This window comes from Microplitis mediator, chromosome 3 (genome assembly GCF_029852145.1).
Source record: "Microplitis mediator isolate UGA2020A chromosome 3, iyMicMedi2.1, whole genome shotgun sequence".
NCBI lineage: Eukaryota > Metazoa > Arthropoda > Insecta > Hymenoptera > Braconidae > Microplitis > Microplitis mediator.
Window position 1 is genome coordinate 4,688,569 of NC_079971.1, and position 25,277 is coordinate 4,713,845.

Here is a 25,277-nt window from a genome sequence, read left to right on the forward strand (position 1 = left end):
ATTAAGTGTCAACATGAAGTTTTAAAAAAGACAATCAAGAAGGCGGGAAACTTTGCGGCGTAAAAAAACTGCCGTAAAAGAAAATAAAAAAACAAACGTCTGACGTCATAAATTTCGTATCGCGCACAATGAGTTTCTTTAAATTTCAAAGTTTTTAAAAATAATTTGCCTGAATATTTTAAAATTTAAAATACAATTATTTGAAATTTAAAATTCTGTGAAATGTTTGAATTTAAATTACGGCTATCACTGAAGATTGTCAAGTGTAATAGTAATAAAATAGCGGATATAAATTTAACGTCATTAAATCTAACCTCTTAGAATGGAGTACTTGGGTGAGATAATAGCTCTAGGTCTCGACAGTATTATCCTGGGGATATGTCTTAGACAATATTTCCACTGTCAGACGGCGATAAATTCAGTCAAGGTAAGGACTCGGTTATAAAATAATTAAAATTAAATGTTCATTTAACGTCTTAATCAATAGTCATAAAAATATTATAGTCAATTTTTAGGATATCCAAGTCCATGATGTAGGCGTTAATTTAAATGAATTAATTAAAACGACACCGAATCATAAATTTAATTATATTGCGATCCGTGGTATTGTACGACCACTTGGTAAACCTCTTTATGGAGTATATAATCCGACAATTACTGGTGTCATCCAGCGACTCACTGTCAAAGAGCATGTGGTCGCCAGAACTACCGCTGGATTTTGGTAAATATTTTTTCAAATTCAATTATTCGAATGTCTAGTTCGTTTATCATCAGCTACACGTGAAAATAGGGATGAGTGTGAATGTAGCAGACATAAGACAAATTTAAAATCATAAATAAATAGAGTAAATAATGGAAAAAAAAATATTTTTAAAAAATGCACTTATTAATTTTTTAAATGCGCATTTTTTTTAAATTTAAATTTATTTATTATTTACTCGATTTATTGATAATTTTAAATTTGTCTGATGTCTGCTACATTATCATTCATTTCTCATAATGTTTTTATTTATTGCACAATTATTTATGACAGTAAAGTTGGCAGAGATCTGAGAATTTTGAAAATTTTTAAATAATAAAATGAAATTGTTTAATCAAAAAAATTAAAAAATGGGCTTTTAGAAAATTCTACCAGTACATGCATTTTTTTTTTTATTTTATCAATTTAATTCTTTAATTTTTTTATATGGACTTTAAAAATAGTCTTATGTCTGCTGCATCTACACGCATCAATTATTTTGTAGTTGTAATTTAATAAGTTATTAGTAGGTACTAATCGTACGATGACAATTTTTATTTTTCTTTTGTATGTCATTGTTTTAAAGTCGATACTTTCACTTCTGTTTGTACTCAAGTGAAAAAAAAACAGTACAAGTAAATAAAGAATAAAAAAAAAATTTTAATTAATGAGTTTTTTTTAATTTGACAGAAAATTGATTTGAAAAAATTTTGTATTTTAAAATTAGATAATAAGTTCGAAGATTTGAATTTTTTTTCTTTGTTACGAAAATTTGTCAATAGTAAAAGTTCACATGCGTGTAATATATACGTATATATATGCATTTGTTTCAAACTTTATTTTATCAATTATTTACTCTATTTATTAATTATTTTAAATTTGTCTTATGTCTGCTACATTCACACTCATAAAATAGGGAGTACTGATTACTATTCTGCGCAGTAATCGACGTAAAAAATAAGAAAAAATACATTTTAACAAGACTGATTCATATTAGAACAGGAGTTAGTATCTCGGTGATACGGACCTCAAAAAAATAATTTTTTTTCTACTGTTTTTGAATTTTTTCTGCGAGAATGCACCAAAACAGACACAAAATGTATGATACTGAAGTTAGCCGACGTCTAATAATTTTTGGATTTTTTTTAAACGATATATCATTAAAAAAAAATATTTGAAAAAATTTCACTTATAGTTTTTTCAGTTTTCTACCTGTGTATATTTTTAGTTTATTTTTTTTTCAACAATTTACCGTTTTTCAAAAAATCATAAAATTATTAGACGTCGGTTAACTTCAGGATCATCATAAATGTTTATATTAGTGACCCTTATTCCTACAACGAACGTAGTTAGGGACTACCTTTAATGAAAATAATCACACTCTGTCCCATGGTCCGGATCGGTCCGTATCTTGGAGATACGGACCTCGAAAAAATGATTTTTTTTTCTTACACGGAAAAAACAATATAGTAGTGGCAACTCTCTGGGGGTGAACAGTCAGAATATCCATCAGAAAAATATCCATCGCGAAAATATCCATGAAAAATATTCAATGCAATAAAATGCAATAATATCCATCGAAAAAATTATTCATTTATGCAGAAAATTAATGACTTATGGATATTTTTTCCACTGGATATTTTTCTATTGAATATTTTTCATAGATATTTTTGCACTGGATTTTTTTACATTGGGTATTCTGGCCTAGAACCCTCTCTGAGATAGTACTGAGTACTTTCTGTAAAAAAATTTCTACTACTCTCTGGACAGTGCTGAGTACTATCGCGGACAGTAGTGGATATAGTCTAGATAGCATACATTACTGTCTGACACTTTTTTTTTTACAGAAAGTACTCAGTACTATCCCAAAGAGTAACCACTACTATATTGTTTTTTCCGTGTATGTATGATATGAATTTTTCTCTGTATTTTTCGTCGATTGCTGCGCAGAACAGTACCCAGTACTGCCTATTTTTTCCATGTAGACAAAAAATTAATTATTTATTTGATAATTAGGTCAGATCAAGAACGAACGATGCAAGAAGTTTACAATGCAGTACCTTTTGCTCTACAGAATGGATCACATAAAGTGGAAGTAATCGATGCATTGTCCGCGGAAATTCTTGACATGGATGTTATATCCGACGAATTTAAACCAAGTGCGCCAACAATAACCGACCATATTTGGGGTTTTTTCACGGGTATTTATTTTTAAATTCATGGTACTAATAAATATTTTTTTTACGCCCGGGAATATTTGGCAGTCGTTTAATACTTGGAACCAACATCTTAAACGTCGCATTTTTTCGCGTACAAATGCTTTTTTCAGGTCATTTATTTTTACTAGATGCAACCTCTGGAATTAATTACCAGCTTTGAAAAATTTTTATAGAGATTTCTAACAAAAAGACGTTTTTTTATTTACTAACTCGAGGAAAATTAACGAGAAGTTTTGAAAATCGTTACCTAAATAATTTAATAATTTATAGGAATACGTCAGAGAGGATTACAGTCAACTGAAGAAATGCTACGCGAGGGTGTAAAAATGACTGGTATAGGAGAAATAACAACAGATAAAGCTGGAAATTTGACATTACAACCACCAGCGGACGGTACTCCGCTTTATTTAACGACCATGAGCGTTGGGTCATTACTAAGAAAATTGGATGAACGTCGACGTGTCTACAGGTTTGTTTATTTCAAATAAATATAATTAATGTTGGTGTTAATTTATGAATCGATAAACTGGGACCCGCAGGTGGCTGTGTGTAATATTTGGAGCAATAGGTCTAGTGATTGGAGGAATGCTAGCCCGCAGATACTGGAAAGACCGCGAGGAAGAAAGACTATCTGAGGAATTGCGTCAGAATTTAGCGGAGACACGAAAAGCTCGTCGTCAAAGAGTGAGAGATCGCGAATTACGAGACGACCAACTTTGCGTAGTCTGTCGCGACAACCCGAGAGAAATAATTCTGTTACCATGCGGGCATGTTTGTTTATGTGAAGACTGCTCAGGAAGTATAAACGATTACTGTCCTGGTTGTCGGACAGCTATCGAGCAAAAAGCCGCTGCCTACATAATTTGATGCCGCCTTAAATTTTAGACTTAGGATAAAAAAAATAAAATTGTTTTAAATGTGGAATATAAATAAGTGTATAAAAACTGTATTATATACAAAATATATATTTAAATTGATGATATAAAATTTAATTAATTTATTAAATTTAATTACCAGAATTGGACTATTCATTAAAACTCTACTGATTTTTCCTCTATTTTTTCCTTGCTCAGCAGCTGCATTGCACGCTGAGATTTACCAATGCCTAGTTTAGGCAGACCTCGATTCAGTCCTTCAAGCAGAATGCAGGCTTTACATATTTCCTGACTTGAAACGAACCCACAGCGACTGCAATTCCTACGTTCTGGCATTTTTACAGTCTCTTTGATCTGCAATGTCTCCCCAGAGTGAATAATGTCAATAATTGATGACGGCCTCACTTTCTCTAAGTTTTTTAAAAACGTCCTAGTGTGGCCACGATAAGCGTTTGGAGCAAATATACATTCAGTTGAAAAGTAAACGAGTTTTTTGTAGTATGCGTACATAACTATTTCTTTTTCATAAGTATATTTCAATGGCTTGCAGCGCATTATTGTGTCCTGACCTGACTATTCATTGCAATAATTAATTTTAGCGGATAATTAAAATAAATATAATTAATTATTTACCAGTGAGTCTAGCAGACAATTGTCAATTTTTTAAATTTTGTAAAAAATAAATAAAACGTCAGTAGAATAAAAATTTTAAATTTTTCTCAATCAATTAAATTATTTATTTATTCCAAATTTAAAAATTGTCTTGTATCTGCTGCACTTACACTCATAATTATTTGTAATGAAGTAAAATAAAAACTTACAGTAATTATTGACGTACATCGTTGGAGTCTAGCGATGTCACCGCGTAAAATATTCATCAGAACAGTTTCCGCGATATCATCAGCATTGTGTCCAGTTGCGATGCAGTCAACACCCAGGAGAGCTGCGCCGCGGTCCAAAGCTTGACGTCTGAATACTCCGCAAAATGTACAATTATTTTTGCGGCCTATTTGCTCGACAATTTTGTCCATTGTCCAGCCGTACAAGTCTTTGTAAGACAAAATTTTCAAAGGCATTTGATAATCGTCTCGGTTCTGCTGCACTGTCTTTAGACTGTCATCCCGGTAACCTGGAATATTTTCAAATATTGTTGGTATTTTTATTTAAAAAATTGAATATTTATTGTGCAATAAATCGAATGGTATTAAAGTATTTATAGTTTACCAGTTATTCCTTCGTCAATTGACAAGAGGAATAAATCAAGGCCGTATTTATATCTGTCATTTAAAACTTTAAGAACGTAAGCCAGCACAGTGGAGTCTTTACCACCTGATGCTCCTATCGCAACTTTGTAACCGGGTTTAAATAACTTGCCATTTATAATCGTGTGATGAATTTCTGTCTCGAAGGCAAGAAAAAAACATTCTTTACAAAGTGCATCTCCAGTTTTTGGTCTCTGTTTAAATAAAGAAAACGAATAATTATTTGTTTTTTTAATTTAAATTTGAATTTAAAAATTGTTGACTTACTTTCAAAATTGCGTTGTTGGAACACTTTGCCGAACACTTTGGTGGCATTGTCAATTAATAAAATTTGAATAGTGATAAGTAATTAAAATAATGAGGTTATTTTCTCGATATTGTGCTACTGCACGTGGAAATGAATAATAAACGCCATTGCAGCTGACTAAAATTTGTCGCGCTTGCGCACAGTAAAAATTGACATATAACGATAGTTAGAGCTACAGCATTTCCGAATGCACTCAAAGTTATTAATTAATTTATTATTATTGCGCGGTAAATTTAAATATTTGAAAAATAAATTATTAAAAATTGGAGACAAATCAAGATACGTGCGTTAAAATAAAATGGCGGCAGAATATGATAGGAAAAAATTTTAAATATGAAAAAAAAAACACGCAAGTGTTTGAACAAACCTTGGCGGGAAAATAATATGCAGAAGGGTGTCCTAATGCACTTGGAAATTTAATTTAAATTGCTCCAAGTGTATTGCAGCTAAAAAAACGTCACTTAACTGCTATTTCCCACCAGACGATGCCAGATGATTTTACTCAGGGACTTGGAAGTTATCAGCATCAGCATCAACAATTCGCAACACTTTACACTCGCACTGAACACTTAACAATTTACACTAGCACTGAACACTTGACTATACCACAGACACTTTGCACAATTTAAATTAATAAAAGATAATAAAATTAATAACTGCACAATTTTACACGACGCCACTGCAATTGTATTTTAATTCAAACGTAAAGAAGAATCTGGACTACTACTGCCATTGTCTATGATACTGACTGTCGCTTTTGGACCATCAGTTGAAACAAAGCAATCGACTTTGCGATTCATTCCCTCCCCCACTTTAGCAAAAATTTGAACGTTGAATTCGGCGATGCGCAGTAGCGCCAACGGCGCGAAATTTCCAAATTGAAATTTAGTAATTTCATTAAAATTTATGTGTATGAATAATTATATTTAGACTACAAAATATACGCGACAATTTATATTTTCATCAATGAATTAATAATTATTCTCATTACTGGCGCGTTAAATTTAAATATTTGAAAATTAAATTATTAGAAATTGGAAAAAAAAAAAAATCGTACGACAAAATAAAATGGTTGCAAAATATGTTAGAAAAAAATTTTAAATAATAAAAAAAAAACACGCGAGTGTTTGAACAAACCTTGGTGGAGAAATAATATGCAGAAGGGTGTCCTAATACACTTGGAGATTTAAATTAAATTCAAATCCAAGTGTATTGCAGCTAAAAAAACGTCACTTAACTGCTATTTCCCACCAGACGATGCCAGATGATTTTACTAGATCACCACTATTAAGTTCGCGGGGAAGTTTGATTTTTGGAAATTATTGATATACCAAAAAATTGCTCTCTAAATGCTCTTTCAGAATCGAAAATTGCTCCAGTTGTAAAAATAATATTTAATTTATTATCGTCAATTAAAAATACAAAACTAATTTTGTGTATAACTCTGGACTCCGATTGTCCGATGTCGATGATACTGACTGACGCTATTGGACCACCAGTTGATACAAAGCAATCGATTTTGCGATTATTTCCCCCCCCCCCTACTTTAGCAAAAATTGGAACGACTACAGCGTCGCGCAACAGCGCGAAATTTCAAAATTGAAATTTAATAATTTTATTAAAATTGGTTAGTGGGTGCATTCGGAAATACTCTAGCTCTAGTTCTAGTCAAGTGTTGCTTTATAGTGAGAGGTAGAGCCAAAGCATTAATTGACTTTCTTACTTTTCGAACGTAAATCGTAAATTGAATAAAAATGTTGAATGCGCATGCGTATCGAATAACAAAACTCCCACCAAATAACGCAACCATATTTAAAAAAAAAAATTCTGTGGAGGGTAGAGGTACCTCTACTCTCCATAGCCGAGCTGTAGAAGTGGCGCTGAAATCGTATTTTAAAAATTACAAAATGGCTGACAGATTGTTTTCACATTCATTGTTTACCTCGTAATTAAGAATACATTAATAATACTATCAGTAACAATAAGTAGCACGTTTTTTTCATAACAAAATATATAATCATTTATTAAATCTCATTAAGTGAAATTGCATCGTAAATTTTAAAGATCAATGATTTATTTTAAATACTGATACTATCAATCAGATTATTTATTAAAGAAGAAAGATATAATAAAGACAATAATAAATAAAATAATTATTGGTTATGAATTTTGAATTTCAACGTCAATTAAAACTCAAAATATTACGTAATTAATTGTAAGTGTGATTTACTTACTTTTAAATATTATTTTCAAGTGAGAAAAGAAAAAATAGAATTTTAATTATTTCCACCATGAATTTTAATTCTTCATCAAATATTCCACACGAATATCTCCCTACTGTTGTTCTTGAAAAACTCGAGATTCCGAAAAATAGTATCGTCATTGTCGCAACTAATTCTGAGGTAACTAATTCAATTGATATACTTTTAATATCAATAAAATGATAAATTCATAGCAAAACGCCTGTCTCAAAAACATTTAGTAGACGAAAGTTTATCTGATCGAGTCGCTGCAGAAGTCCCAATAAAGGGACAAAACTTCCAATTTATGATCAAAATTAAACTCTAATTTTTAGTTTACTGTCCACCTCCCTATGAATTTATCATTTTATTAAATCAACCTGGACATGATTTTAAATTAAACATTTAATTTGCAGGACATCGACGCCAATGATCAGAAAAATTCAGAATCAAAGAGTAAAGTCTGCTACAAAATTCAGAGCATCGAATACATCTGCCAGCGCTGTTATCAATCATTTAGCACAGCTGGTAAAAAAATAATTAAATCATAATTATTTAAATTGCTATCAAATATTTTACAAGTTTTCTTTTATAGAGTTACATCGAAAGCATATTTTACGTCACCATGTCGAGGAAGAATGCAACAAACCAGCAAATCGCGTCAACGCATCTAATCAAGGATCAGATTCAAACCAAGAAATCAAGACCCAGATAAATAAACAGCCTCACCAATGTCCATACTGTGATTACAGCTGTAAATATTCATTTACTCTAAAACATCACATACGTTCGCATACTGGCGAGCTGTACAAATTGATGCGCTCAAATAATTACTCGAGTGTTAAAAAAAATTACATTCGTCGTTGTAAGAAATCATTCTCTTGTCATAAATTTCCTCGATCAAATACTCAAATTAGATCTCATGATATGAAATCTTATGTCCATTAGATCATACAGAAGGCTTTGATCTGTTGAGTATAAAATATGTAGATAAATATAAGTAAATTTTCTAAAAAGTCCCGAGAAATATAAATTTTTTTAACTGTACGAGAAGATTTGTATTATTTAGGTACAAATTGTAATAATTTTTATTTATTTCTACTTCGCAACCTGACTATTAAGATTTAAAAATAAGTATAATTTGTTACTGTAATAGAAAATTATTTAAAAAATGTATTTTCATATTTTTATAATAAGTAAATAAATAAATTAATGAGTGTAAAAGAAAAATGAATGAAAAATGATATTTTTTTAATGAGTATGAATGCAGCTGACAATTAACAATTTTTTAAATTTACAAATAAATAAAACGTAAGCAGAATAAAAATTAAAAAATGCGTACTTAGAAAATGGAAAAATCAGTGCGCGCATTTTTTTAAATTTCATTATTTTAATTCATTTATTTATTTATTTAAAATTACTAATTGTCTCATATCTACATGACACTGAAGTTAGAAGACAATTATCAATTTTCGGATTTTTTTTTCAACAAATCAATGACAAAAAAAATATTCATATGTAGAAAAATGAAAAACTGTAAGCACAATTTTTTGAAAATTTTTTTTATCATAATTTATCGTTTTTAAAAATCCAATTATTATTAGACGTCTGCTAACTTCAGTATCATCATATCTACTGCATTTACACTGATAATTTTTTACCAGACCCATTTTACCCCCACTCCTCGTGCCTGTAAAATTAATTATTTTAAAAAATTTTATATTTCGACACTCGTATAATAATTTTTTTTATTATAATTATAATTTTTAAAAAACGCCATAGTAATTTTTTTTTTTTGCATTTCCCATCAGCCATTTTTTCTCTATACAAAAAAAACCAAAACTTCATTCTTCGCGGAGAATGTAAACCAATTAATTAAAATGACTTAATAATTAATTTATAAATTGCAATTATTTTTAATAACAAATGACAAAAGTATAATTAACAATTAATTGGTAATTTCTTGATTACCCACAGTAAAAAGTTTGAACAATGAACAATTAGACAACAATTAAAAGGTTATGGTTTTAAAAAAAATTGAATGCTGATAATTTTTTTAAAGAATTTTTTGGTTTGATTTTAATAAATAAATTTTTAATTTAAAAAATGCATCCGCGAGATGTAATTGAACTGAGTGATAATGAATCCGAGTTTAGTGGCAGTATCGCTTTGTTCCAGATCGCAGATGACCCATCAGGTATGACGTTTAATTTTAAAGACAAAATTTAAGTAATTGCTGTAATAAAATTTTCATTATTTTAAATTTAAATCTTTTTCTTCACCCAGACTCCTCAGTTTTTGGTGACGCAGAACGCGATGATACTTTTGCTGTGCCAAGACGCGTGTCGTCAAAAGCAAAATCATCAAGAAAGAGAAATAATTTTATGAAAAATGTCAGTAGAAATCCTAGTGTCCATGTAAAAGTTCCAACGCAAGTTAATGGCGTAGCATCGAATGCAAGTCATGTTCCAAACAACATTAACTCCCGAAATCCATTGAAAAATATTAAAATTCTCTTAGACAAGATTAGTATTTCTAAACAAGAGGAAAATTCTTTTTCCAAGGACCCCAATACGTACGATAAATTTAGCAGTTCATCAAAGCCTCCGGATAAATATCTTCCTTACGTTTTACTTGAAAGAGTTTCAGTTCCTGATAAAAACTTCAAGTCTTCTCAAGAGCAACCCGATGACCAACAGTCTAAAGATGATGATAAAAATATCAGTAAGTTGTAATTTTTAAAACCGATGTTCTATTATTTAAAAATTTATTTTTCCAAGCTATGGTTGTTAATAAATTGACTGATATTACAGATACTTCACATCAAGATCCTCAACTCAGAAATCTTCCTTTTGTTTTGCTTGAAAGAATCAGCGCGCCTGTAAAAAGAGTAAACACCAGAGCTGATAATATTGTCCTTCGTAAAATTGCTAGAAAATCGTCAAATCCAACAATTAACTCTAGACGACATGAACTGTCTGCGAGTATTCCTGACAAAGAGCACAAATGTGATCACTGCGATTACGCGACTGACTTCGAATGGTATTTTAGGCGACATATGAAGTCACATTCTGGTGGACCTCTTTTAAAATGTACAGATTGTGACTTTGAAACTTTATATTCTGAGAATCTCAAAACACATAAACGTCGTCTTCATGCTAGAAAATCTCTCCCAGTTGGAAATATTAAAAAAACACACAAATGCGATCACTGTAATTACGGAACTAATGTCGCAACAAATTTTGACCGACATATGAAGAAACATTTTGGTGGACCTCTTTTAAAATGTACATATTGTGACTTTGAAACTTTATATTCTGACAATCTCAAAAGACATGAACGTCGTCTTCATGCTAGAAAATCTCTCCCAGTTGGAAATATTAAAAATAAACACAAATGCGATCACTGTAATTACGGAACTAATATCACAGCAAATTTTCACCGACATATGAAGACTCATGTCGGTGGACCTCTTTTAAAATGTACAGATTGCGACTTTGAAACTGTACATTCTGATAGTCTCAAAAGACATGAACGTCTTCATGCTAGAAAATCTCTCCCAGTTGGAAATCTTCATGGAGAACCTGAAAGTGTCGTTGGAAAAAAGCACAAATGCGATCACTGTAATTTCGGAACTAACATAGCCGCAAGTTTGAGCCGACATATGAAGACTCATTTCGGTGGACCTCTTTTCAAATGTACAGATTGCAACTTTGAAACCCTACGTTCTGATAATCTCGAGAAACATAAACTTCGTCACGTTTGCGAACCTTTTACTTGTCCGTATTGCCCATTCACAGCTTTTGAAATACGTGCTCTAAATGTTCATATTCGTTCTCATCCCGTAGCAAATCAACTTGAGTGTAATATTTGTCATTTGAAATTCGCTAGGCTGAATAACTTGACGATTCACAGGCTACGTTATCACACGTCTTGTGTGACCACTGTCTCGAAACTCACCTGCTCATTTTGCCAAAAAGTATTTGCAGATAAATATTCTTTGATGATCCACAAAAAAACTTATAAAAGTGGTAATGATTACAAATGTAAAAAGTGTTCGTACACAACACGGGAGTCGAGATTGTTCAAAAATCATTTAACTAAACATTTAAATAAATAATTAAAAAAATAATGGATTTAAAAAGCTAAAATACAGAATTTCTGTCAGCTAAATTTTAGATAACGAGTGTGACTGTAGCAGACATCAGACAAATTTAAAATTATAAATAAATAGAGTAAATAATGATAAAAAAAATATTTTTAAAAAATGCACTTATTAATTTTTTAATTTTTGAAATGCGCACTTTTTAAAAATTTTATTGTATTTATTATTTACTTGATTTAATGACAATTTTAAATTTGTCTGATGTCTGCTACATTATCATTCATTTCTCATAATGTTTTTATTTATTGCACAATTATTTATGACAGTAAAATTGACAGACATCTGAGAATTTTGAAAATTTTTAAATAATAAAATGAAATTGTTTAATCAAAAAAATTAAAAAATGGACTTTTAGAAAATTCTACCAGTACATGCATTTTTTTTTTATTTTATCAATTTAATTCTTTAATTTTTTTATATGGACTTTAAAAATAGTCTTATGTCTGCTGCATTTACACTCATCAATTATTTTATAGTTGTAATTTAATAAGTTATTAGTAGGTACTAATTGTACGATGACAATTTTTATTTTTCTTTTGTATGTCATTGTTTTAAAGTCGAGACTTTCACTTCTGTTTGTATTCAAGTGAAAAAAAAACAGTACAAGTAAATAAAGAATAAAAAAAAAATTTTAATTAATGAGTTATTTTTAATTTGACAGAAAATTGATTTTTAAAAATTTTGTATTTTAAAATTAGATAATAAGTTCTAAGATTTGAATTTTTTTTCTTTGTTACGAAAATTTGTCAATAGTAAAAGTTCACATGCGTGAAATATATATATATATGTATATATAAGAAGGGTACATAAAGTAAATTTGGAGAGGGGATGTGACTTAGAGTGTGTAGAAGTGTCAGTGTGATGCGGAGTGAGGTTAAAAGTTCAGTTAACAAAGCGTGTAAACAGTCGACAGTAAATATAAATTTAACTATTTAACAATTAAAATAACCCTGAGTTTATAATTACTAGTAAAAATCTAATTTACTTATATTTTTTTTACCCAATTGATGATTTATCGAACAAGTGTCAAAAAATATGTAAGTTTATTAAAAATATTTATACATCTCGAGAAAATAAATTTAAATATTCTGTTTATCCTGATTAAATTTATATTTTTCAGAAGAAATCAATACTACTGACGAGTTTAAATTTAAAGTTACAACAATATATGTTTTAAGTGAAGCAATCCCATAAACTGTCAATCTGACATACGGGACTCTGATACATGACAGCTTGAAATACTAAAGTAAAAATGTCGCAACAAAAGTCGGATTATTTTTCAAACGTTTCAAATATTTATTTCCCAAGAGTTGTTTTAGAAAAAATAGATATTCCAGAAAATAGTATAATTATTTCAACAATTATTGAAACTCCTTTGACTGAGGAACCTGCTGCCCCATCAGTAAGTGATTCCATATCTCGAGCGCCAAAATTTAAATTTTAAACAAATGTTTATTATAAATATTTTGCTTGTAGGATTTTATCAATAATGATTACAATGTTTTGAATCTAGATGATGAAGTCTGCTACAAAATTCATAGCATTGAATATATTTGTCAGGATTGTTATAAATCCTTTAGTTCAGCGGGTAATTATTTTCTTTTTTAAAATTTATTTAATAAAATAATTTTATTTTTAATTGCGCTAATTTTCAGAGCTGCACAAAAACCACGTACTGTCTTGTCACACTGCAGGAAATCGTCTGTTGAATATTCCGATAGAATATCTTCCTGTTGTGAGGCTCAACAGAATTGACGTACCTGAAAAAAAAGTAAAAGTTGAAATAAACAGAAGCAAATGTCCTGCGGGTACTAAATCAGCTCCTAAGAAATGCGGGAGTCAAAATAAATCCAAACGCAGGGATAAGAAGATTAATAAATCTTGTAATTCATCAAGCAAATACTTGAAGGTGTGACGACAATACCAGGGCACGGAAGTGGAATAACATCGGACATGCAAATATGACATTGCGGGATTCAATTTCATGCATAGGCTGGATACTGGCAATTATTTGCCAGCAGTTTAACAATTTTTACACCAGCACCAATCAACATTAATATAATTATTTAAAATATATTGGTTTTCAGTGTTTACTATATATATTTATATTATGATAATTATTATTATTAATTTGATAATTTTTTTTGTATGTATGAAAGTTTTTGTACTCAAACGAGAAAAAATGATAAAATTTAAATCTGAATTTGAAAATTTAAATTTAAATTAAATGATTTAATATTTAAATCTGATAAAAAATTATATGTAATTTTTTCTCGTGTATTTTGTATTTTTTTTTCCTTTTTAGTTGAAACTTTTATTCAATTGACGTTTAAATTTCAAGAAAATTAAAAAAATAATGAATTTTAATTTAAATGTTTTGTTTTTATCAATAATTATACACATGACATTTAAATAATCAAATTAATTTTAATTAACATAAAAATTTGTAAATAAAATATTTATTTTCACTTACTAATTTATATAATATGTATTTTTATACTTTGCGTGAATTTTATAAATAACCGATTGTAAAATATTAATTAAAAATAAAACCATTTTTATTGCATATTTTTTATTTTTTTCTGTCACCAATAAGTCGCTTGCGTTTGAATTTCTATTTAGTTTAAAAATTTTTAATTAAGGAAAATAATTTCCCGGTATTTTTTTAAACGGCTGCAGTTTTACGAGTTTGTATGGAGGATAAAAGTATATCTGCCCTCCACATTCTTCAGTCAGTAGAAAACAAATAAACTTGATATTTTGTGGTAATGAAAAAAAATAATTATTAAATTTAAAACAATCAATTTTAGTTGTAATTAAAACTACAATTAATAATTAATTGTAGAAGATTAATTAAAGTATCAATTGTCGAAGAAAAATAAAAAAATACTTCAAGAAATAGGTTATGGTCTTGTAGTGAAACGTAAATAATTTACGTTTTGGAGTTTAAATAAATTTGTAGGGTTCAATTGATTCAGAAAAATGTATAAAACGAACAGTGATAACATAAATGATGCTCAAGTCATGATAGATTCAAATTTAAAGCCACATGATGAAGTTACTGGTATGTTTTTATACAATTAATGTTCATTAATGATGATGACAGTAGCTGTCATTAAAAAATTTATTTATTTTGAATAAACAAAATGAATATTGACATGATCCTGAAGTTAGCGGATAATTAAAAATTTCGGATTTTTTTTTCAACAAATCAATCAGAAAAAAAACAAAAATCAAAATATGCACTTGTAGAGAATTTAAAAAACTACAGGTGCAATTTTTTCAAATTTTTTTTTTCTTATAATTTACTGTCTAAAATAAAATCCAAAAATTATTAGACGTCTGCTAACTTCAGTATCATAATATTGACAGGTAAAAATTTATGGTACTGAAGTAAGCAGACGTCTAATAATTTTTGGATTTTTTTTTAGATGATAAAAAATTTTAAAAAAAATATTTGAAAAAATTGCGCCTGTAGTTTTTTAAATTTCCTACATGTGCATATTTTTATATTATTTTTTTGCAGTTGATTTATTGAAAAACGAAAATTCAAAAATTTTTAAATGTCTGCTAACTTCAGAATCATAAAAATTTATAATCTTGAAGTTTATTTATTTATGCTTTCAGCAATTTACAAATTTTCATATTTCATTTGCATTATTCAGTGCGATAATCACAATAACTACAATATATAACAGATAAACTTTAGGAATAAGTTACTAAAGAAAAAATATAAAGTATTTGAAATTTCTAAATTATTCTTAATTTCTTAATTTTTGGCTTCAGCTTTCCCTCTGGTTTTTATTTCCACTTGGATTGACTTTTTGAATGAGTTAAGAGATCCTCCAAAGAAATTTACATTCTTTGAGTACTCGTTGACTAGTCCAAATATTCTGTTCCTGGGTCCGTTTTGTATAAATGACTTATTGGAGTAAGGTACTTCTAGAAGTCTATTTTCCCTCAGATTCTTATTCGGAATTTTGAATTTAATATCTGACAATATTTCTGGCGAATTGATCATATGGTTTACTGCCTTGAAAAGGAAAGTCAAATCTGCTAGTACGCGCCTTTCGGATAATTTCATGATCCCCATACTGGTTTTCACTTCTTCAGAATTCATCACTACACCATTTGCTTTCCAATATTTAACTATACATTTGATGAATATATTCTGTACAGCCTCCAGTCTATCAACGTGTACCGCATAATGCGGTGACCAGATCACCGTGCCGTGTCCAAGTTAGCAGACAACTACCAATTTTCAAATTTTTTTGCGATAAATCGTTTACAAGAAAACAAAAATTAGATATCGGCTAATTTCAGTATCATAAAAATTTTTAAAAACGTTTGTGAAGAATTAGAAAAAATTTTCATGTGTACATTTTTTAATAATTTTTCTAATGATCATTAACTTGGTAATTAAAAACAATGAAACTGTCAAATGTCTGCTACTTCCAGCATCATCATTAATGAAATCTTAAATTATTTATTTATGAGATTTATGATATTTATTTATTTAAATATAATATTTTTAGTTGGTGACTATTTTCTGGAAAAAGAAAAAATTTTCCTGGAAAATTCTTCAATTTCTGAAAAGAAGAATGAGGTTTGGAGTGATGATTATATTTCAATAATAAAAGAAGAAGGAATCAATCTACTGAAGTATTATGTAAAATTAAACAACTCGCCAATGCAATTGGTATTAAATTTAACAAACAGTTTAAATTTTATCAACAACAAAATTCTACTTGAACAAAATAATAACAATTTTTTGGCTAATGATCCAAAGTCAATTACTGGTGATTTAGTTTTTGATAAAATTAAACTCGAAAAAGATTTGAATGAAAATGGGCAGACGACAAGTGAAGTGAGTTGCAAAGAATCATGTGAAAATTTGATCATTAAGACCGAAGATGACGTTACCGTTCAGGAAAATTTGATTATCAAAAATGATTTAAATGAAAGTAATAGTCAGGAAAAAAAATTACAAATAACTGACGAAAATTCAAAACATCTTGAAGACATTGAGATTTTAAATAGATCTATTTCTTCAATGGACTTAAACTCATCAGATTTATTTGAAATTTCAAAAGACCCGCCGTTTAATGAGCCTATGAATGTAGTAGACTCTGATTTAGATTCAAATAATAAAGAAAAGTCACAAGTAAATTTAAAAAAAGTTACGGTTCCTGTTACCAAAATTCCTGTGTCAAGTCCAGTTGTCTTGGACAGTAAAATTTCACTTGAAGTAACTGATGACTGCAATGAGCAGAGTAATTTCGTTACAACAAATGAAAATTTATTGGATGCTACTGAATCCAAGGAGTCAGTGAAAAAAGTTTATAATAAATCGACTAATTTAGTGGAATTGCTGAAGGATGCGCATAAATTGAAAAATGTAAGATTTTATAAATTTCATATTAAATTTATTTTAGTTAAAATTTTTGTCTGCTTAATTTTAGATCAATCGAGATTCAGTTTCGAAAAAATCAAAACGCAAAGCCAATGATGATACTTATGAGATTTCGGTAAGAAATGATAGTAGGAAGCGCCGTAAAGCTGAAAAAAGTGAAAGTAATTGTAATGTTGGTTCATTAATGGGACGAACTGCGCAATCGAGTTGTTTTGAAAAACAAGGATTTGTTATTCCAAAAAGTTATCAGCCTTTCGTTCGACTCAACAGAATTGTTCTGCCTAAAAATGACGCTGATTCTTCAGCTATCGAGTCGAGAAATGATAAATTTGAGACAGCGGAGACTACTAATGCTTACAATTTAAGGCGATCTGGTAAAAATAATAATTGCAAGAAGTGCGGGAAGAAATTTGAGTCACCAAGTGAGTACTTTGTTCAGATATTTGAAATATAAAATGAAAATATTAATAATATTATTTACAGAGCTTCTGAAAATGCATATGAAGCATCATGCCGATAGCAAGCCGTTCAAATGCAGGAAATGTAGTTACGCGTCTGAATTTAAAGGGAATTGGAGCCGGCACGTCAAGATTCACATCAAAGAAGAGATGGTGACTAAAGCGCAATCGAGAGAATCAAAAAGTCGCGCGCGTTCTCAGACAAATGAACATGAGCATAAAAATGACAAAAGTTTTACTTGCAATGACTGCGGCGAATTATTTAATTGTAAAAAATTATTAACCGAACATTACAACGCTTATCATAATTCAGGATTTAAAAATAATCAGTATTCGTGTTCTATGTGCTCACGAACATTCAGGTACTACGGTCGATTTTCCCGTCACTTGAGAAATTTCCATGGTACAGGTTCACTGGTGCAGAGTAAAATTAATTAGATTAATATCTTCGAACGATTATAATTTCTATTAGGGATGTGCGAATAATTTGAACTTTCGATAATTCCGAAGTTTTCTTTTGACCGAGTACATATTGCAATATTATTTTCGATAATTCAAATTTGTGTCAGAAGAAAAATAGAGCTGACAGGAATCTATGAAAAAATAATTTTTTGATACTTTGAAAATTACGCTCTCTATTAAATAAAAATTTAATATTTGAAAAACTGATCAAAATTTTGCCCCTCGCAGATTTGAATCACGGTGGAAACACCGTGGAAGTGTAAACACCGTGGATCCACTGTGGTTACACGGTGGGTTTGTTCCATTTCACCACCGGGTATCCACCGTGATTCCACAGTAGCTTTGTGCTATCTCACCACCGTGGTTCCACGGTGTATCCACCGCGTAATCACAGTGGTAAAATAGAACAAACCCACTGTATTTCCACCGTGATTCAAATCTGTGAGGGTGTCGATTTGAATCGAGTAATTTCAAAAGTTACAAATAATTCAAAAGCTTTCGGATAATTCAGAAAGTTTTGAATTATTGGATTTGAACCCGATTCGCACTTCCCTAGATCATATATATATTTATTTTCTGTCATATTTTTTTAAAATCGCGCCATTTACTAGCCGACTATTCTTTACAATTATGTACTTGTCAAATTATTTTTTTGTACTTTAGTTTCTTCGCTAAAATTAATTTATAAATTAAAATAAAAAATGTATATTTAAAATTAAATTCTTTAATTTGACGACTAATTTATCACTTAATTTTCAGTAATTACTGAAACTAAATAAATAGCCCTGATAATTAAATCAGACTTTGATTGTTATAATTTATATATACAATTTTACAGTTGGATTAGCGAGACTGCGTTTCGGATATTTTCGGTTTTTACCCCCATCATTTAAATTTAATACCAATCGCTTGCCCTTTGATGGTCGGAGTAAAAGACCGAAAATATCCGAAACTCACTCTCGCTAATCCAATTACAATTTACTGTAAAATAAAAAGTAGAGGTGGCGCTAAATAATTAACTGTCATTGCGGTGTTGATACTAAAATAGTCGTAATTAAAAAATGTCGCAGTTAAAATTAAATTGTGGGTCAATTATTGACAGTAATTATCTCCAATCTCCTATCCAACCTCCGATATTGGTAATTAAATTGATTTAATTAAATAAATAAATTTAATTTAAAAAAAAATTTTTCGCAGGTCACTGATGATCCCAATCATTTGGTAGCAAATAACGAATCCCATAAAATTTGTGGCAGTGAATATGTCTGCCATGGGTGTAATAAATTATTCATATCAGCAGGTGAGAATTGAACCATTATAAATTTTTAATTAAATTACATCAGCATATTAATTATCAATTCATTACAGAAAAGTATAATGAGCATGTGCTGATCAATCATAAAAATATAAAGTATACCCATGAAAAAAAAGAAAATTATTTATACTGTAATATGTGTCTTTATAAGACAAAAAGGGCTCAAGACTTAAAAAATCACAGCAACAAGCACTTTAGTGATAAATTCTGTATATGTTACCTTTGCGGTAAGATATTTAAATTCAAATCTTCATTAGAAATCCACTGGAATACTCAGCATGGCCTCCCGATTGAGTTGATTGATAATCGTCAGTATCCTGAGAATCGTGTTGATAAAAACCTGAGGTATTTACTCTGCCAGGAAAAATTTTTAAACACTAAAAGCTTAAAACCTGTTGATACGGAGCATAAAAATGACACTAAAAAATGCAGTGTGTGTCTTTATGAGACATTTATTTCGGGTCATTTGAACCAGCACATGAGGGCACACAAGAATAATAAACTATACATCTGCTTTCATTGTGGCGCATCTTTTAAAATCAAAGCAACATTGAAAGAACACTTGAACTTTTATCGTGATCCAAAATTGAAGTCGATTAATCATCACGTGAATCCGAGATTTCGCATAAATACTCAATTTACGTCGAATAACATTTCCGGATGTTGAAAGTTTGAATCACCACAAAGCGACACATAAAATAGGAAATAACTTTCATTGTAATGTATGTCTTTTTACAACAACTTCAAAAAATAGCTTACGTTTGCACACAAAGAAACACTGATGATAAATTATCTACATGCTATCATTGCGGGAAGTCATTAAAAAAGAAATCGTCATTAGAAAATCACTTAAATTCTCATCGTGATCCCAATTCTCAAATGATCAATCATCATAATGCATTAAGTTCTAGAAATAAGAAGCTCGTGTGTTCATTTTGCCAGAAAAAATTTTCAGACATCAAAAGTTTGGAACAACACAAAGAAACCCACAACAAGGGAAATAATTATCATGACAATGCATGTGTTTATGAGACGAAGGATACTCGAACTTTGAAAGACTCACCAACACGCACATGAACGATGGATTACATACTTGTTATCATTGCGGGAAATCATTTAGAATAAAAGCGTCACTAGAATGATAATTTAATTTTTGTCATAATCCGAATTTTCGGGCGGTTAATCGTTCGGATTTAAGGAATCGTTGAAATAAAGGACTGAAGTATTGATTTGAAATTTCACGACGCCAAATATAGAAAGGAAAAAGTAATTATTAATATGATTTTGAAGAAAACATTAACGAGCACATGACTAAAAATTTACCTGTGCTATTATTAGCAATTATTTGAAATTGAAACGCAATTTCAATTTACTTAAGTTATTTTTATATCCCGGACTTTCATGTTCAGTAAATCAATCAAAAGTTTTTCTTTTTTTTTTTTATTCAAATGAAAAAATAATAGCAATTAATTAAACAGATAATGAACAAGTATCTAATCAATTATTAATCGACGTAATTAGTTATAATCTTTATATTTATCTTTATAAAATTATTTTTCATGATATTACGAAGCTATTGGTGTTGAGTCATAAGAAGAAATAAATCATCTGTACTTAGAAATTTTATTTTGGAAGTTAATAAAAATATAACTAAGATTTTATTTTGTATTTTACTTGCAAACATGTAGTTTTTTTCTTTTAATAAACATTTTTTATATTACTATTAATTTTATTATTTGATTTTCCTATTTTTATGTTTGTCTTCGCATAGAATTGCTGTAAATAATTTTAAATTAGGAAAAAAAAGTCTAAAAAATCCAAGTACTTGCATTAATTATAATTTATACATTATAATAGAAAAGCTCGCCAATAAATAAAAATTCAATATTTGAAAACTGACCGGAATTTTTTCCTCTTCGAGCTCGAAAATACTTTTGTATACCATTGTTTTCGAAAAAATTATTGGGTATTTTGGGTGTCATGGAAAAAAAACTTTACCTTACTTGATAGAAGAAGTTTATCGGTAATTTCTGAACTGATAAATTTGACAAAAGGTTTAATTTAGTAAAAAACCAGTCAAGCTTCTATCGAAGTCATCCCAAGTCCAATTCAAAGACGTAATAAATTAATTTTATAACTGGTACTGATTTACTAGACGAACAGTTGGAGTAAATTCATGATGAAAGTCATATTTGTGTCACGTTCTGAGTTTCGTCTCGAAATTCAGATCTAAATTCATATGAACGAAAATTTTTTTTACACGGATGAAGTCTGAGTTTGCACTAACTCATGATTATCGTGGAAAAATAATCTAACGGAGCACTTCGAGTTCCGTGTGCCCTCTGTAATTTCTACAGATTTTTGCAGACACCATAAAAAGCAATAATTAACCATAAATATTTATATTTAGAGCAAACCAGACAACAGGAACTGTCTGTTCATTTCGAGTTCGAAACTGTAAAAGTCGACGAACATATACCAGACTCAGAGGTCTGTGAAAAAATGGATTCATTCAATCCAGAAACAGATCCGTTGGCAATTCCTTTGTCCCAGCAGGCAATTATATTTTTTAAATTCCATTTAAATATATTTTAAATAATAATTCTACATAAATATTTATATTTAGATCAACAACAAGAAATGTCTGGCAAATTGGAGACCGAAATAATCACTATCGACGAATTTAAACTCGAGACCGTGGATGACAACATCATCGCTCCATTAGAAGCCATAAACTTTCCGTCAACAAGCATAGGTGATCTTTGCAAAAATCAATTTTGTAATCCTCATCATTTGATTAATCACCAACGCATGCATAATGACACAAGTAATTTTGGATGCCAAGTCTGTCTTTATAAGACAGATAGGCAACGAATTCTAGACCATCACATGAAAAAACATATTAATGGTGTATTGACATGCTATCATTGTGGTAATGGGTTTGAACTCAAAGAAACTTTACTATATCATTTAAATCTTTATCGGGACCCAATCACAAATTGTATTAATGATCATAAAGCTATAAATAATCAAAGAAAATAGAAGACACACTATCAATTTTGACCTAAAAAGAAAAATGACGAGAAATATTTATAGAAACTTTTTCGGATCTATAGTTGGGTACTTAAAATATATTATTTAAAATGCTCGTATACAAGCGAGTTGACACAATGAATCTTGTAAAATCTAAAAAAAAAATTATACTTTACATAATCATTTTTTTTACTTCAAAGACACAAGTGTTCTCGGGTATATTTTTATTTATAAAATTTCAGATAAACGTAACCTTATATTACTATCAAAAATGAATTATCATCACTCTGCTAACATTCAGCGGGAAACGCGTTCCATGATTGCTTCAAGATCAGAATTTATAACTTCTGAAATGAGTATCTTACCAGGGACACTACAAAAGGTGGGCGCGATCTAGTGGTGAGCACTGAACTACTCCCGCTACTGCTGCCTAGCATCATAAGTTTTTAACCCTTTAGAGTCTGACCTTGAAACCCCACTCTTCGGTCTGGCGGAGCCCGATAGAATTAGAAAGAGCGCGAAGCAAATGTGACAGGGCCGTATTAAAAAAGAAAAAATTTCACCTAAGCGGGAATTAAAAATTATTTCATTTTTTATTTTTAATTTATTAAATAATAAATATCAAAAGACTTAAATTTAAAGTAAGAACAACATTTGGTTTCATTATAAATATAGTTAAGTAATATTGCAATTACATAGCAATGTATAAAATTTTTTTAATTTTTCTAACCTTACTTTCGGAGACTATTTCCTCACGTCAACAATACTAACTACGGCACTGTCGATGAACGCAGCGCGAGATTCAAACGAGTGGGAAGGTACTCACAGGCACACTACCACTCTTACGTGTCACTCATACATGCTCACGGGACTCTACAATTCGCGCTCTCCCCACTAGTCTCACACGGAGACGTTTCAAGATCCTCTGACTCTAAAGGGTTAAATCAATAATCATTAGGATTAAATATATATTTATTAATCTCGAACAAATATATATATATTAGGGTGCTTCATTTCGGAGCCAGATTTTTATTTTTCAAGTGCATGTGAAAAAAACCATAGTTCAACACAAAAACAAAATTTTCGCGCATGAAAAAAAATTCTATTTCAATTACAGACCTAGCTCATTGAGAAATTCGATTTTCCCATTTAAATAACGTGGGAAAAATTTTGTTTTTTGAGAGTTATTTTCATTTCAATGTCGAGCTCTTGATATCGATCAGAATCACTTTTTTAAGAGCTTGAAATGCGGAATTTAAAAAAAACTTTACTGATAATAATTTGTAGAGAATAAAATTGGCAACAAAAAAGACCTTGTAACATTTTGTGATAAGTCTGATAGTTTCACTGGAAAAGTAAAACGATCTCCAACTTTACTTCGAGCTCTAATAACTTTGAAACAGATGGATTTATCGAAAAATGTTAAGAGACCTTTTTTGTAGAGCGTTCAATTTCCCACAAAAATAAATATTAGTCTATTTGATCTTCCGATTTTTTAATGAGGTTAAAAATACTTAAAGCTAAAAAAAAAATTTTTCCCATGTTATTTAAATGGGAAAATCGAATTTTTCAATGAGCTAGGTCTGTAATCGAAATAGAATTTTTTTCATGCGCGAAAATTTTTTTTTTGTGTTGAACTATGGTTTTTTCCACATGCACTTGAAAAATAAAAATCTGGCTCCGAAATGAAGCACCCTAATATATATATATATATATATATATTTATTCTAAATGAATATATTTTTTTGTGTCTAAGTAATATTTATTAGAGTTGATATAATAATATGTTGCTTTAATATTTGAGGTTGTTGACACTGTAAAATAATTTAGTTGTCTATTAAATAAATATTTTCTTAACTGTACCAAATGATTTTATTATCTTAGAGAGAGAATTATTAATGTCAACCAAATAGAGCCTATTAAATCATTTATTAAAAATGAGAAAATAGATCATGATGACGTAATAAAATTTAGTTGTCCCAAATAAATTTTAGTTTAATAGAATTTAACAAAACCAATTTTGACCACTGTGTATACACGGTGGCTTTGTGCTATTTCACCACCGTGGTTCCACGCTGTTTCCACCGCGTAATCACAGTGAAAACACCGTGTATACACGGTGGTAAAGCCACCGTGGAATCATGGTGGATACACTGCGTAATCACAGTGGTAAAATGGAACATACCCACCGTGTTTCCACCGTGATTCAAATCTGCGAGGCAACCCATAAAAAGGGGAATAATTATCACTGCAGTGCGTGTCTTTTTAAGATAAAGGATACTCGAAACTTTGAAAGCCACGCCAACACGCACATGAACGATGGATTACATACTTGTTATCATTGCGGGAAATCATTTAGAATAAAAGCGTCACTAGAATGATAATTTAATTTTTGTTATAATCCGAATTTTCGGGCGATTAATCATTCGGATTTAAGGGATCGTTGAAATAAAGGACTGAAGTATTGATTTGAAATTTCACGACGCCACATATAGAAAGGAAAAAGTAATTATTAATATGATTTTGAAGAAAACATTAACGAGCACATGACTAAAAATTTACCTGTACTATTATTAGCAATTATTTGAAATTAAAACGCAATTTCAAATTACTTAAGTTATTTTTATATCCCGGACTTTCATGTTCAGTAAATCAATCAAAAGTTTTTCTTTTTTTTTTTATTCAAATGAAACAATAATAGCAATTAATTAAACAGATAATGAATAAGTATCTAATAAATTATTAATCGACGTAATTAGTTATAATCTTTATATTTATCTTTATAAAAT

At 29.7% G+C, this 25,277-nt stretch overlaps 6 protein-coding genes across 7 annotated transcripts; 5 read left to right on the top strand and 1 right to left on the bottom strand.

Annotated features, from left to right (window-relative positions):
- Positions 1 to 96: 96 nt before the first annotated feature.
- On the top strand, positions 97 to 3,945 carry LOC130665178 (mitochondrial E3 ubiquitin protein ligase 1). Its single transcript, XM_057465472.1, has 5 exons — positions 97 to 427; positions 516 to 721; positions 2,756 to 2,940; positions 3,229 to 3,427; positions 3,498 to 3,945. The coding sequence occupies exons 1-5, from the start codon at positions 323 to 325 to the stop codon at positions 3,823 to 3,825; spliced, it is 1,023 nt and encodes a 340-aa protein (XP_057321455.1). The 5' UTR covers positions 97 to 322; the 3' UTR covers positions 3,826 to 3,945.
- On the bottom strand, positions 3,906 to 5,520 carry LOC130665179 (cytoplasmic tRNA 2-thiolation protein 1). The gene is made up of 4 exons (XM_057465473.1): positions 5,363 to 5,520; positions 5,058 to 5,289; positions 4,655 to 4,962; positions 3,906 to 4,406 (listed from the first exon to the last, which is right to left on the bottom strand). Exons 1-4 carry the CDS (start codon positions 5,408 to 5,410, stop codon positions 3,990 to 3,992), a joined length of 1,005 nt encoding a protein of 334 aa, XP_057321456.1. The 5' UTR covers positions 5,411 to 5,520; the 3' UTR covers positions 3,906 to 3,989.
- A 1,884-nt stretch (positions 5,521 to 7,404) lies between these two features.
- On the top strand, positions 7,405 to 8,855 carry LOC130665180 (zinc finger protein 14-like). Its single transcript, XM_057465474.1, has 3 exons — positions 7,405 to 7,804; positions 8,059 to 8,170; positions 8,238 to 8,855. Exons 1-3 carry the CDS (start codon positions 7,694 to 7,696, stop codon positions 8,588 to 8,590), a joined length of 576 nt encoding a protein of 191 aa, XP_057321457.1. The 5' UTR covers positions 7,405 to 7,693; the 3' UTR covers positions 8,591 to 8,855.
- A 622-nt stretch (positions 8,856 to 9,477) lies between these two features.
- Positions 9,478 to 11,958, top strand: LOC130665176 (zinc finger protein 578-like). The gene is made up of 3 exons (XM_057465471.1): positions 9,478 to 9,839; positions 9,929 to 10,366; positions 10,456 to 11,958. Exons 1-3 carry the CDS (start codon positions 9,749 to 9,751, stop codon positions 11,760 to 11,762), a joined length of 1,836 nt encoding a protein of 611 aa, XP_057321454.1. The 5' UTR covers positions 9,478 to 9,748; the 3' UTR covers positions 11,763 to 11,958.
- A 596-nt stretch (positions 11,959 to 12,554) lies between these two features.
- Positions 12,555 to 14,001, top strand: LOC130664812 (uncharacterized). 2 transcript variants are annotated; one of them, XM_057464918.1, is made up of 4 exons: positions 12,555 to 12,844; positions 12,931 to 13,209; positions 13,284 to 13,395; positions 13,463 to 14,001. In XM_057464918.1, the coding sequence occupies exons 2-4, from the start codon at positions 13,060 to 13,062 to the stop codon at positions 13,720 to 13,722; spliced, it is 522 nt and encodes a 173-aa protein (XP_057320901.1). In that variant the 5' UTR covers positions 12,555 to 12,844; positions 12,931 to 13,059; the 3' UTR covers positions 13,723 to 14,001. The 2 variants fall into 2 exon arrangements, with proteins under 2 accessions (XP_057320901.1, XP_057320900.1); XM_057464917.1 differs by having other exon boundaries at positions 12,557 to 12,844; positions 12,928 to 13,209.
- Positions 14,002 to 14,730: 729 nt separating this feature from the next.
- LOC130665625 (zinc finger protein 809-like) lies at positions 14,731 to 20,162 on the top strand. The gene is made up of 6 exons (XM_057466082.1): positions 14,731 to 14,871; positions 16,343 to 17,205; positions 17,270 to 17,642; positions 17,704 to 19,279; positions 19,338 to 19,440; positions 19,509 to 20,162. The coding sequence occupies exons 1-4, from the start codon at positions 14,790 to 14,792 to the stop codon at positions 18,114 to 18,116; spliced, it is 1,731 nt and encodes a 576-aa protein (XP_057322065.1). The 5' UTR covers positions 14,731 to 14,789; the 3' UTR covers positions 18,117 to 19,279; positions 19,338 to 19,440; positions 19,509 to 20,162.
- The last annotated feature ends 5,115 nt before the right edge of the window (positions 20,163 to 25,277 follow it).

Bases quoted from the DNA above. Each gene is read 5' to 3' on its own strand.
- LOC130665178 (XM_057465472.1), top strand. From the start codon at position 323: ATGGAGTACTTGGGTGAGATAATAGCTCTAGGTCTCGACAGTATTATC. The intron at 428-515 runs GTAAGGACTCGG...GTCAATTTTTAG, and splicing joins CGGCGATAAATTCAGTCAAG to GATATCCAAGTCCATGATGT. The intron at 3,428-3,497 runs GTTTGTTTATTT...TGGGACCCGCAG, and splicing joins GAACGTCGACGTGTCTACAG to GTGGCTGTGTGTAATATTTG.
- LOC130665179 (XM_057465473.1), bottom strand. From the start codon at position 5,410: ATGCCACCAAAGTGTTCGGCAAAGTGTTCCAACAACGCAATTTTGAAA. The intron at 5,290-5,362 runs GTAAGTCAACAA...TTATTTAAACAG, and splicing joins CCAACAACGCAATTTTGAAA to AGACCAAAAACTGGAGATGC. The intron at 4,963-5,057 runs GTAAACTATAAA...AAAATATTCCAG, and splicing joins AATTGACGAAGGAATAACTG to GTTACCGGGATGACAGTCTA.
- LOC130665180 (XM_057465474.1), top strand. From the start codon at position 7,694: ATGAATTTTAATTCTTCATCAAATATTCCACACGAATATCTCCCTACT. The intron at 7,805-8,058 runs GTAACTAATTCA...TTTAATTTGCAG, and splicing joins TTGTCGCAACTAATTCTGAG to GACATCGACGCCAATGATCA. The intron at 8,171-8,237 runs GTAAAAAAATAA...TTTCTTTTATAG, and splicing joins TCAATCATTTAGCACAGCTG to AGTTACATCGAAAGCATATT.
- LOC130665176 (XM_057465471.1), top strand. From the start codon at position 9,749: ATGCATCCGCGAGATGTAATTGAACTGAGTGATAATGAATCCGAGTTT. The intron at 9,840-9,928 runs GTATGACGTTTA...TTCTTCACCCAG, and splicing joins GATCGCAGATGACCCATCAG to ACTCCTCAGTTTTTGGTGAC. The intron at 10,367-10,455 runs GTAAGTTGTAAT...CTGATATTACAG, and splicing joins AGATGATGATAAAAATATCA to ATACTTCACATCAAGATCCT.
- LOC130664812 (XM_057464918.1), top strand. From the start codon at position 13,060: ATGTCGCAACAAAAGTCGGATTATTTTTCAAACGTTTCAAATATTTAT. The intron at 13,210-13,283 runs GTAAGTGATTCC...TTTTGCTTGTAG, and splicing joins AGGAACCTGCTGCCCCATCA to GATTTTATCAATAATGATTA. The intron at 13,396-13,462 runs GTAATTATTTTC...GCTAATTTTCAG, and splicing joins TAAATCCTTTAGTTCAGCGG to AGCTGCACAAAAACCACGTA.
- LOC130665625 (XM_057466082.1), top strand. From the start codon at position 14,790: ATGTATAAAACGAACAGTGATAACATAAATGATGCTCAAGTCATGATA. The intron at 14,872-16,342 runs GTATGTTTTTAT...TAATATTTTTAG, and splicing joins GCCACATGATGAAGTTACTG to TTGGTGACTATTTTCTGGAA. The intron at 17,643-17,703 runs GTGAGTACTTTG...TATTATTTACAG, and splicing joins GAAGAAATTTGAGTCACCAA to AGCTTCTGAAAATGCATATG.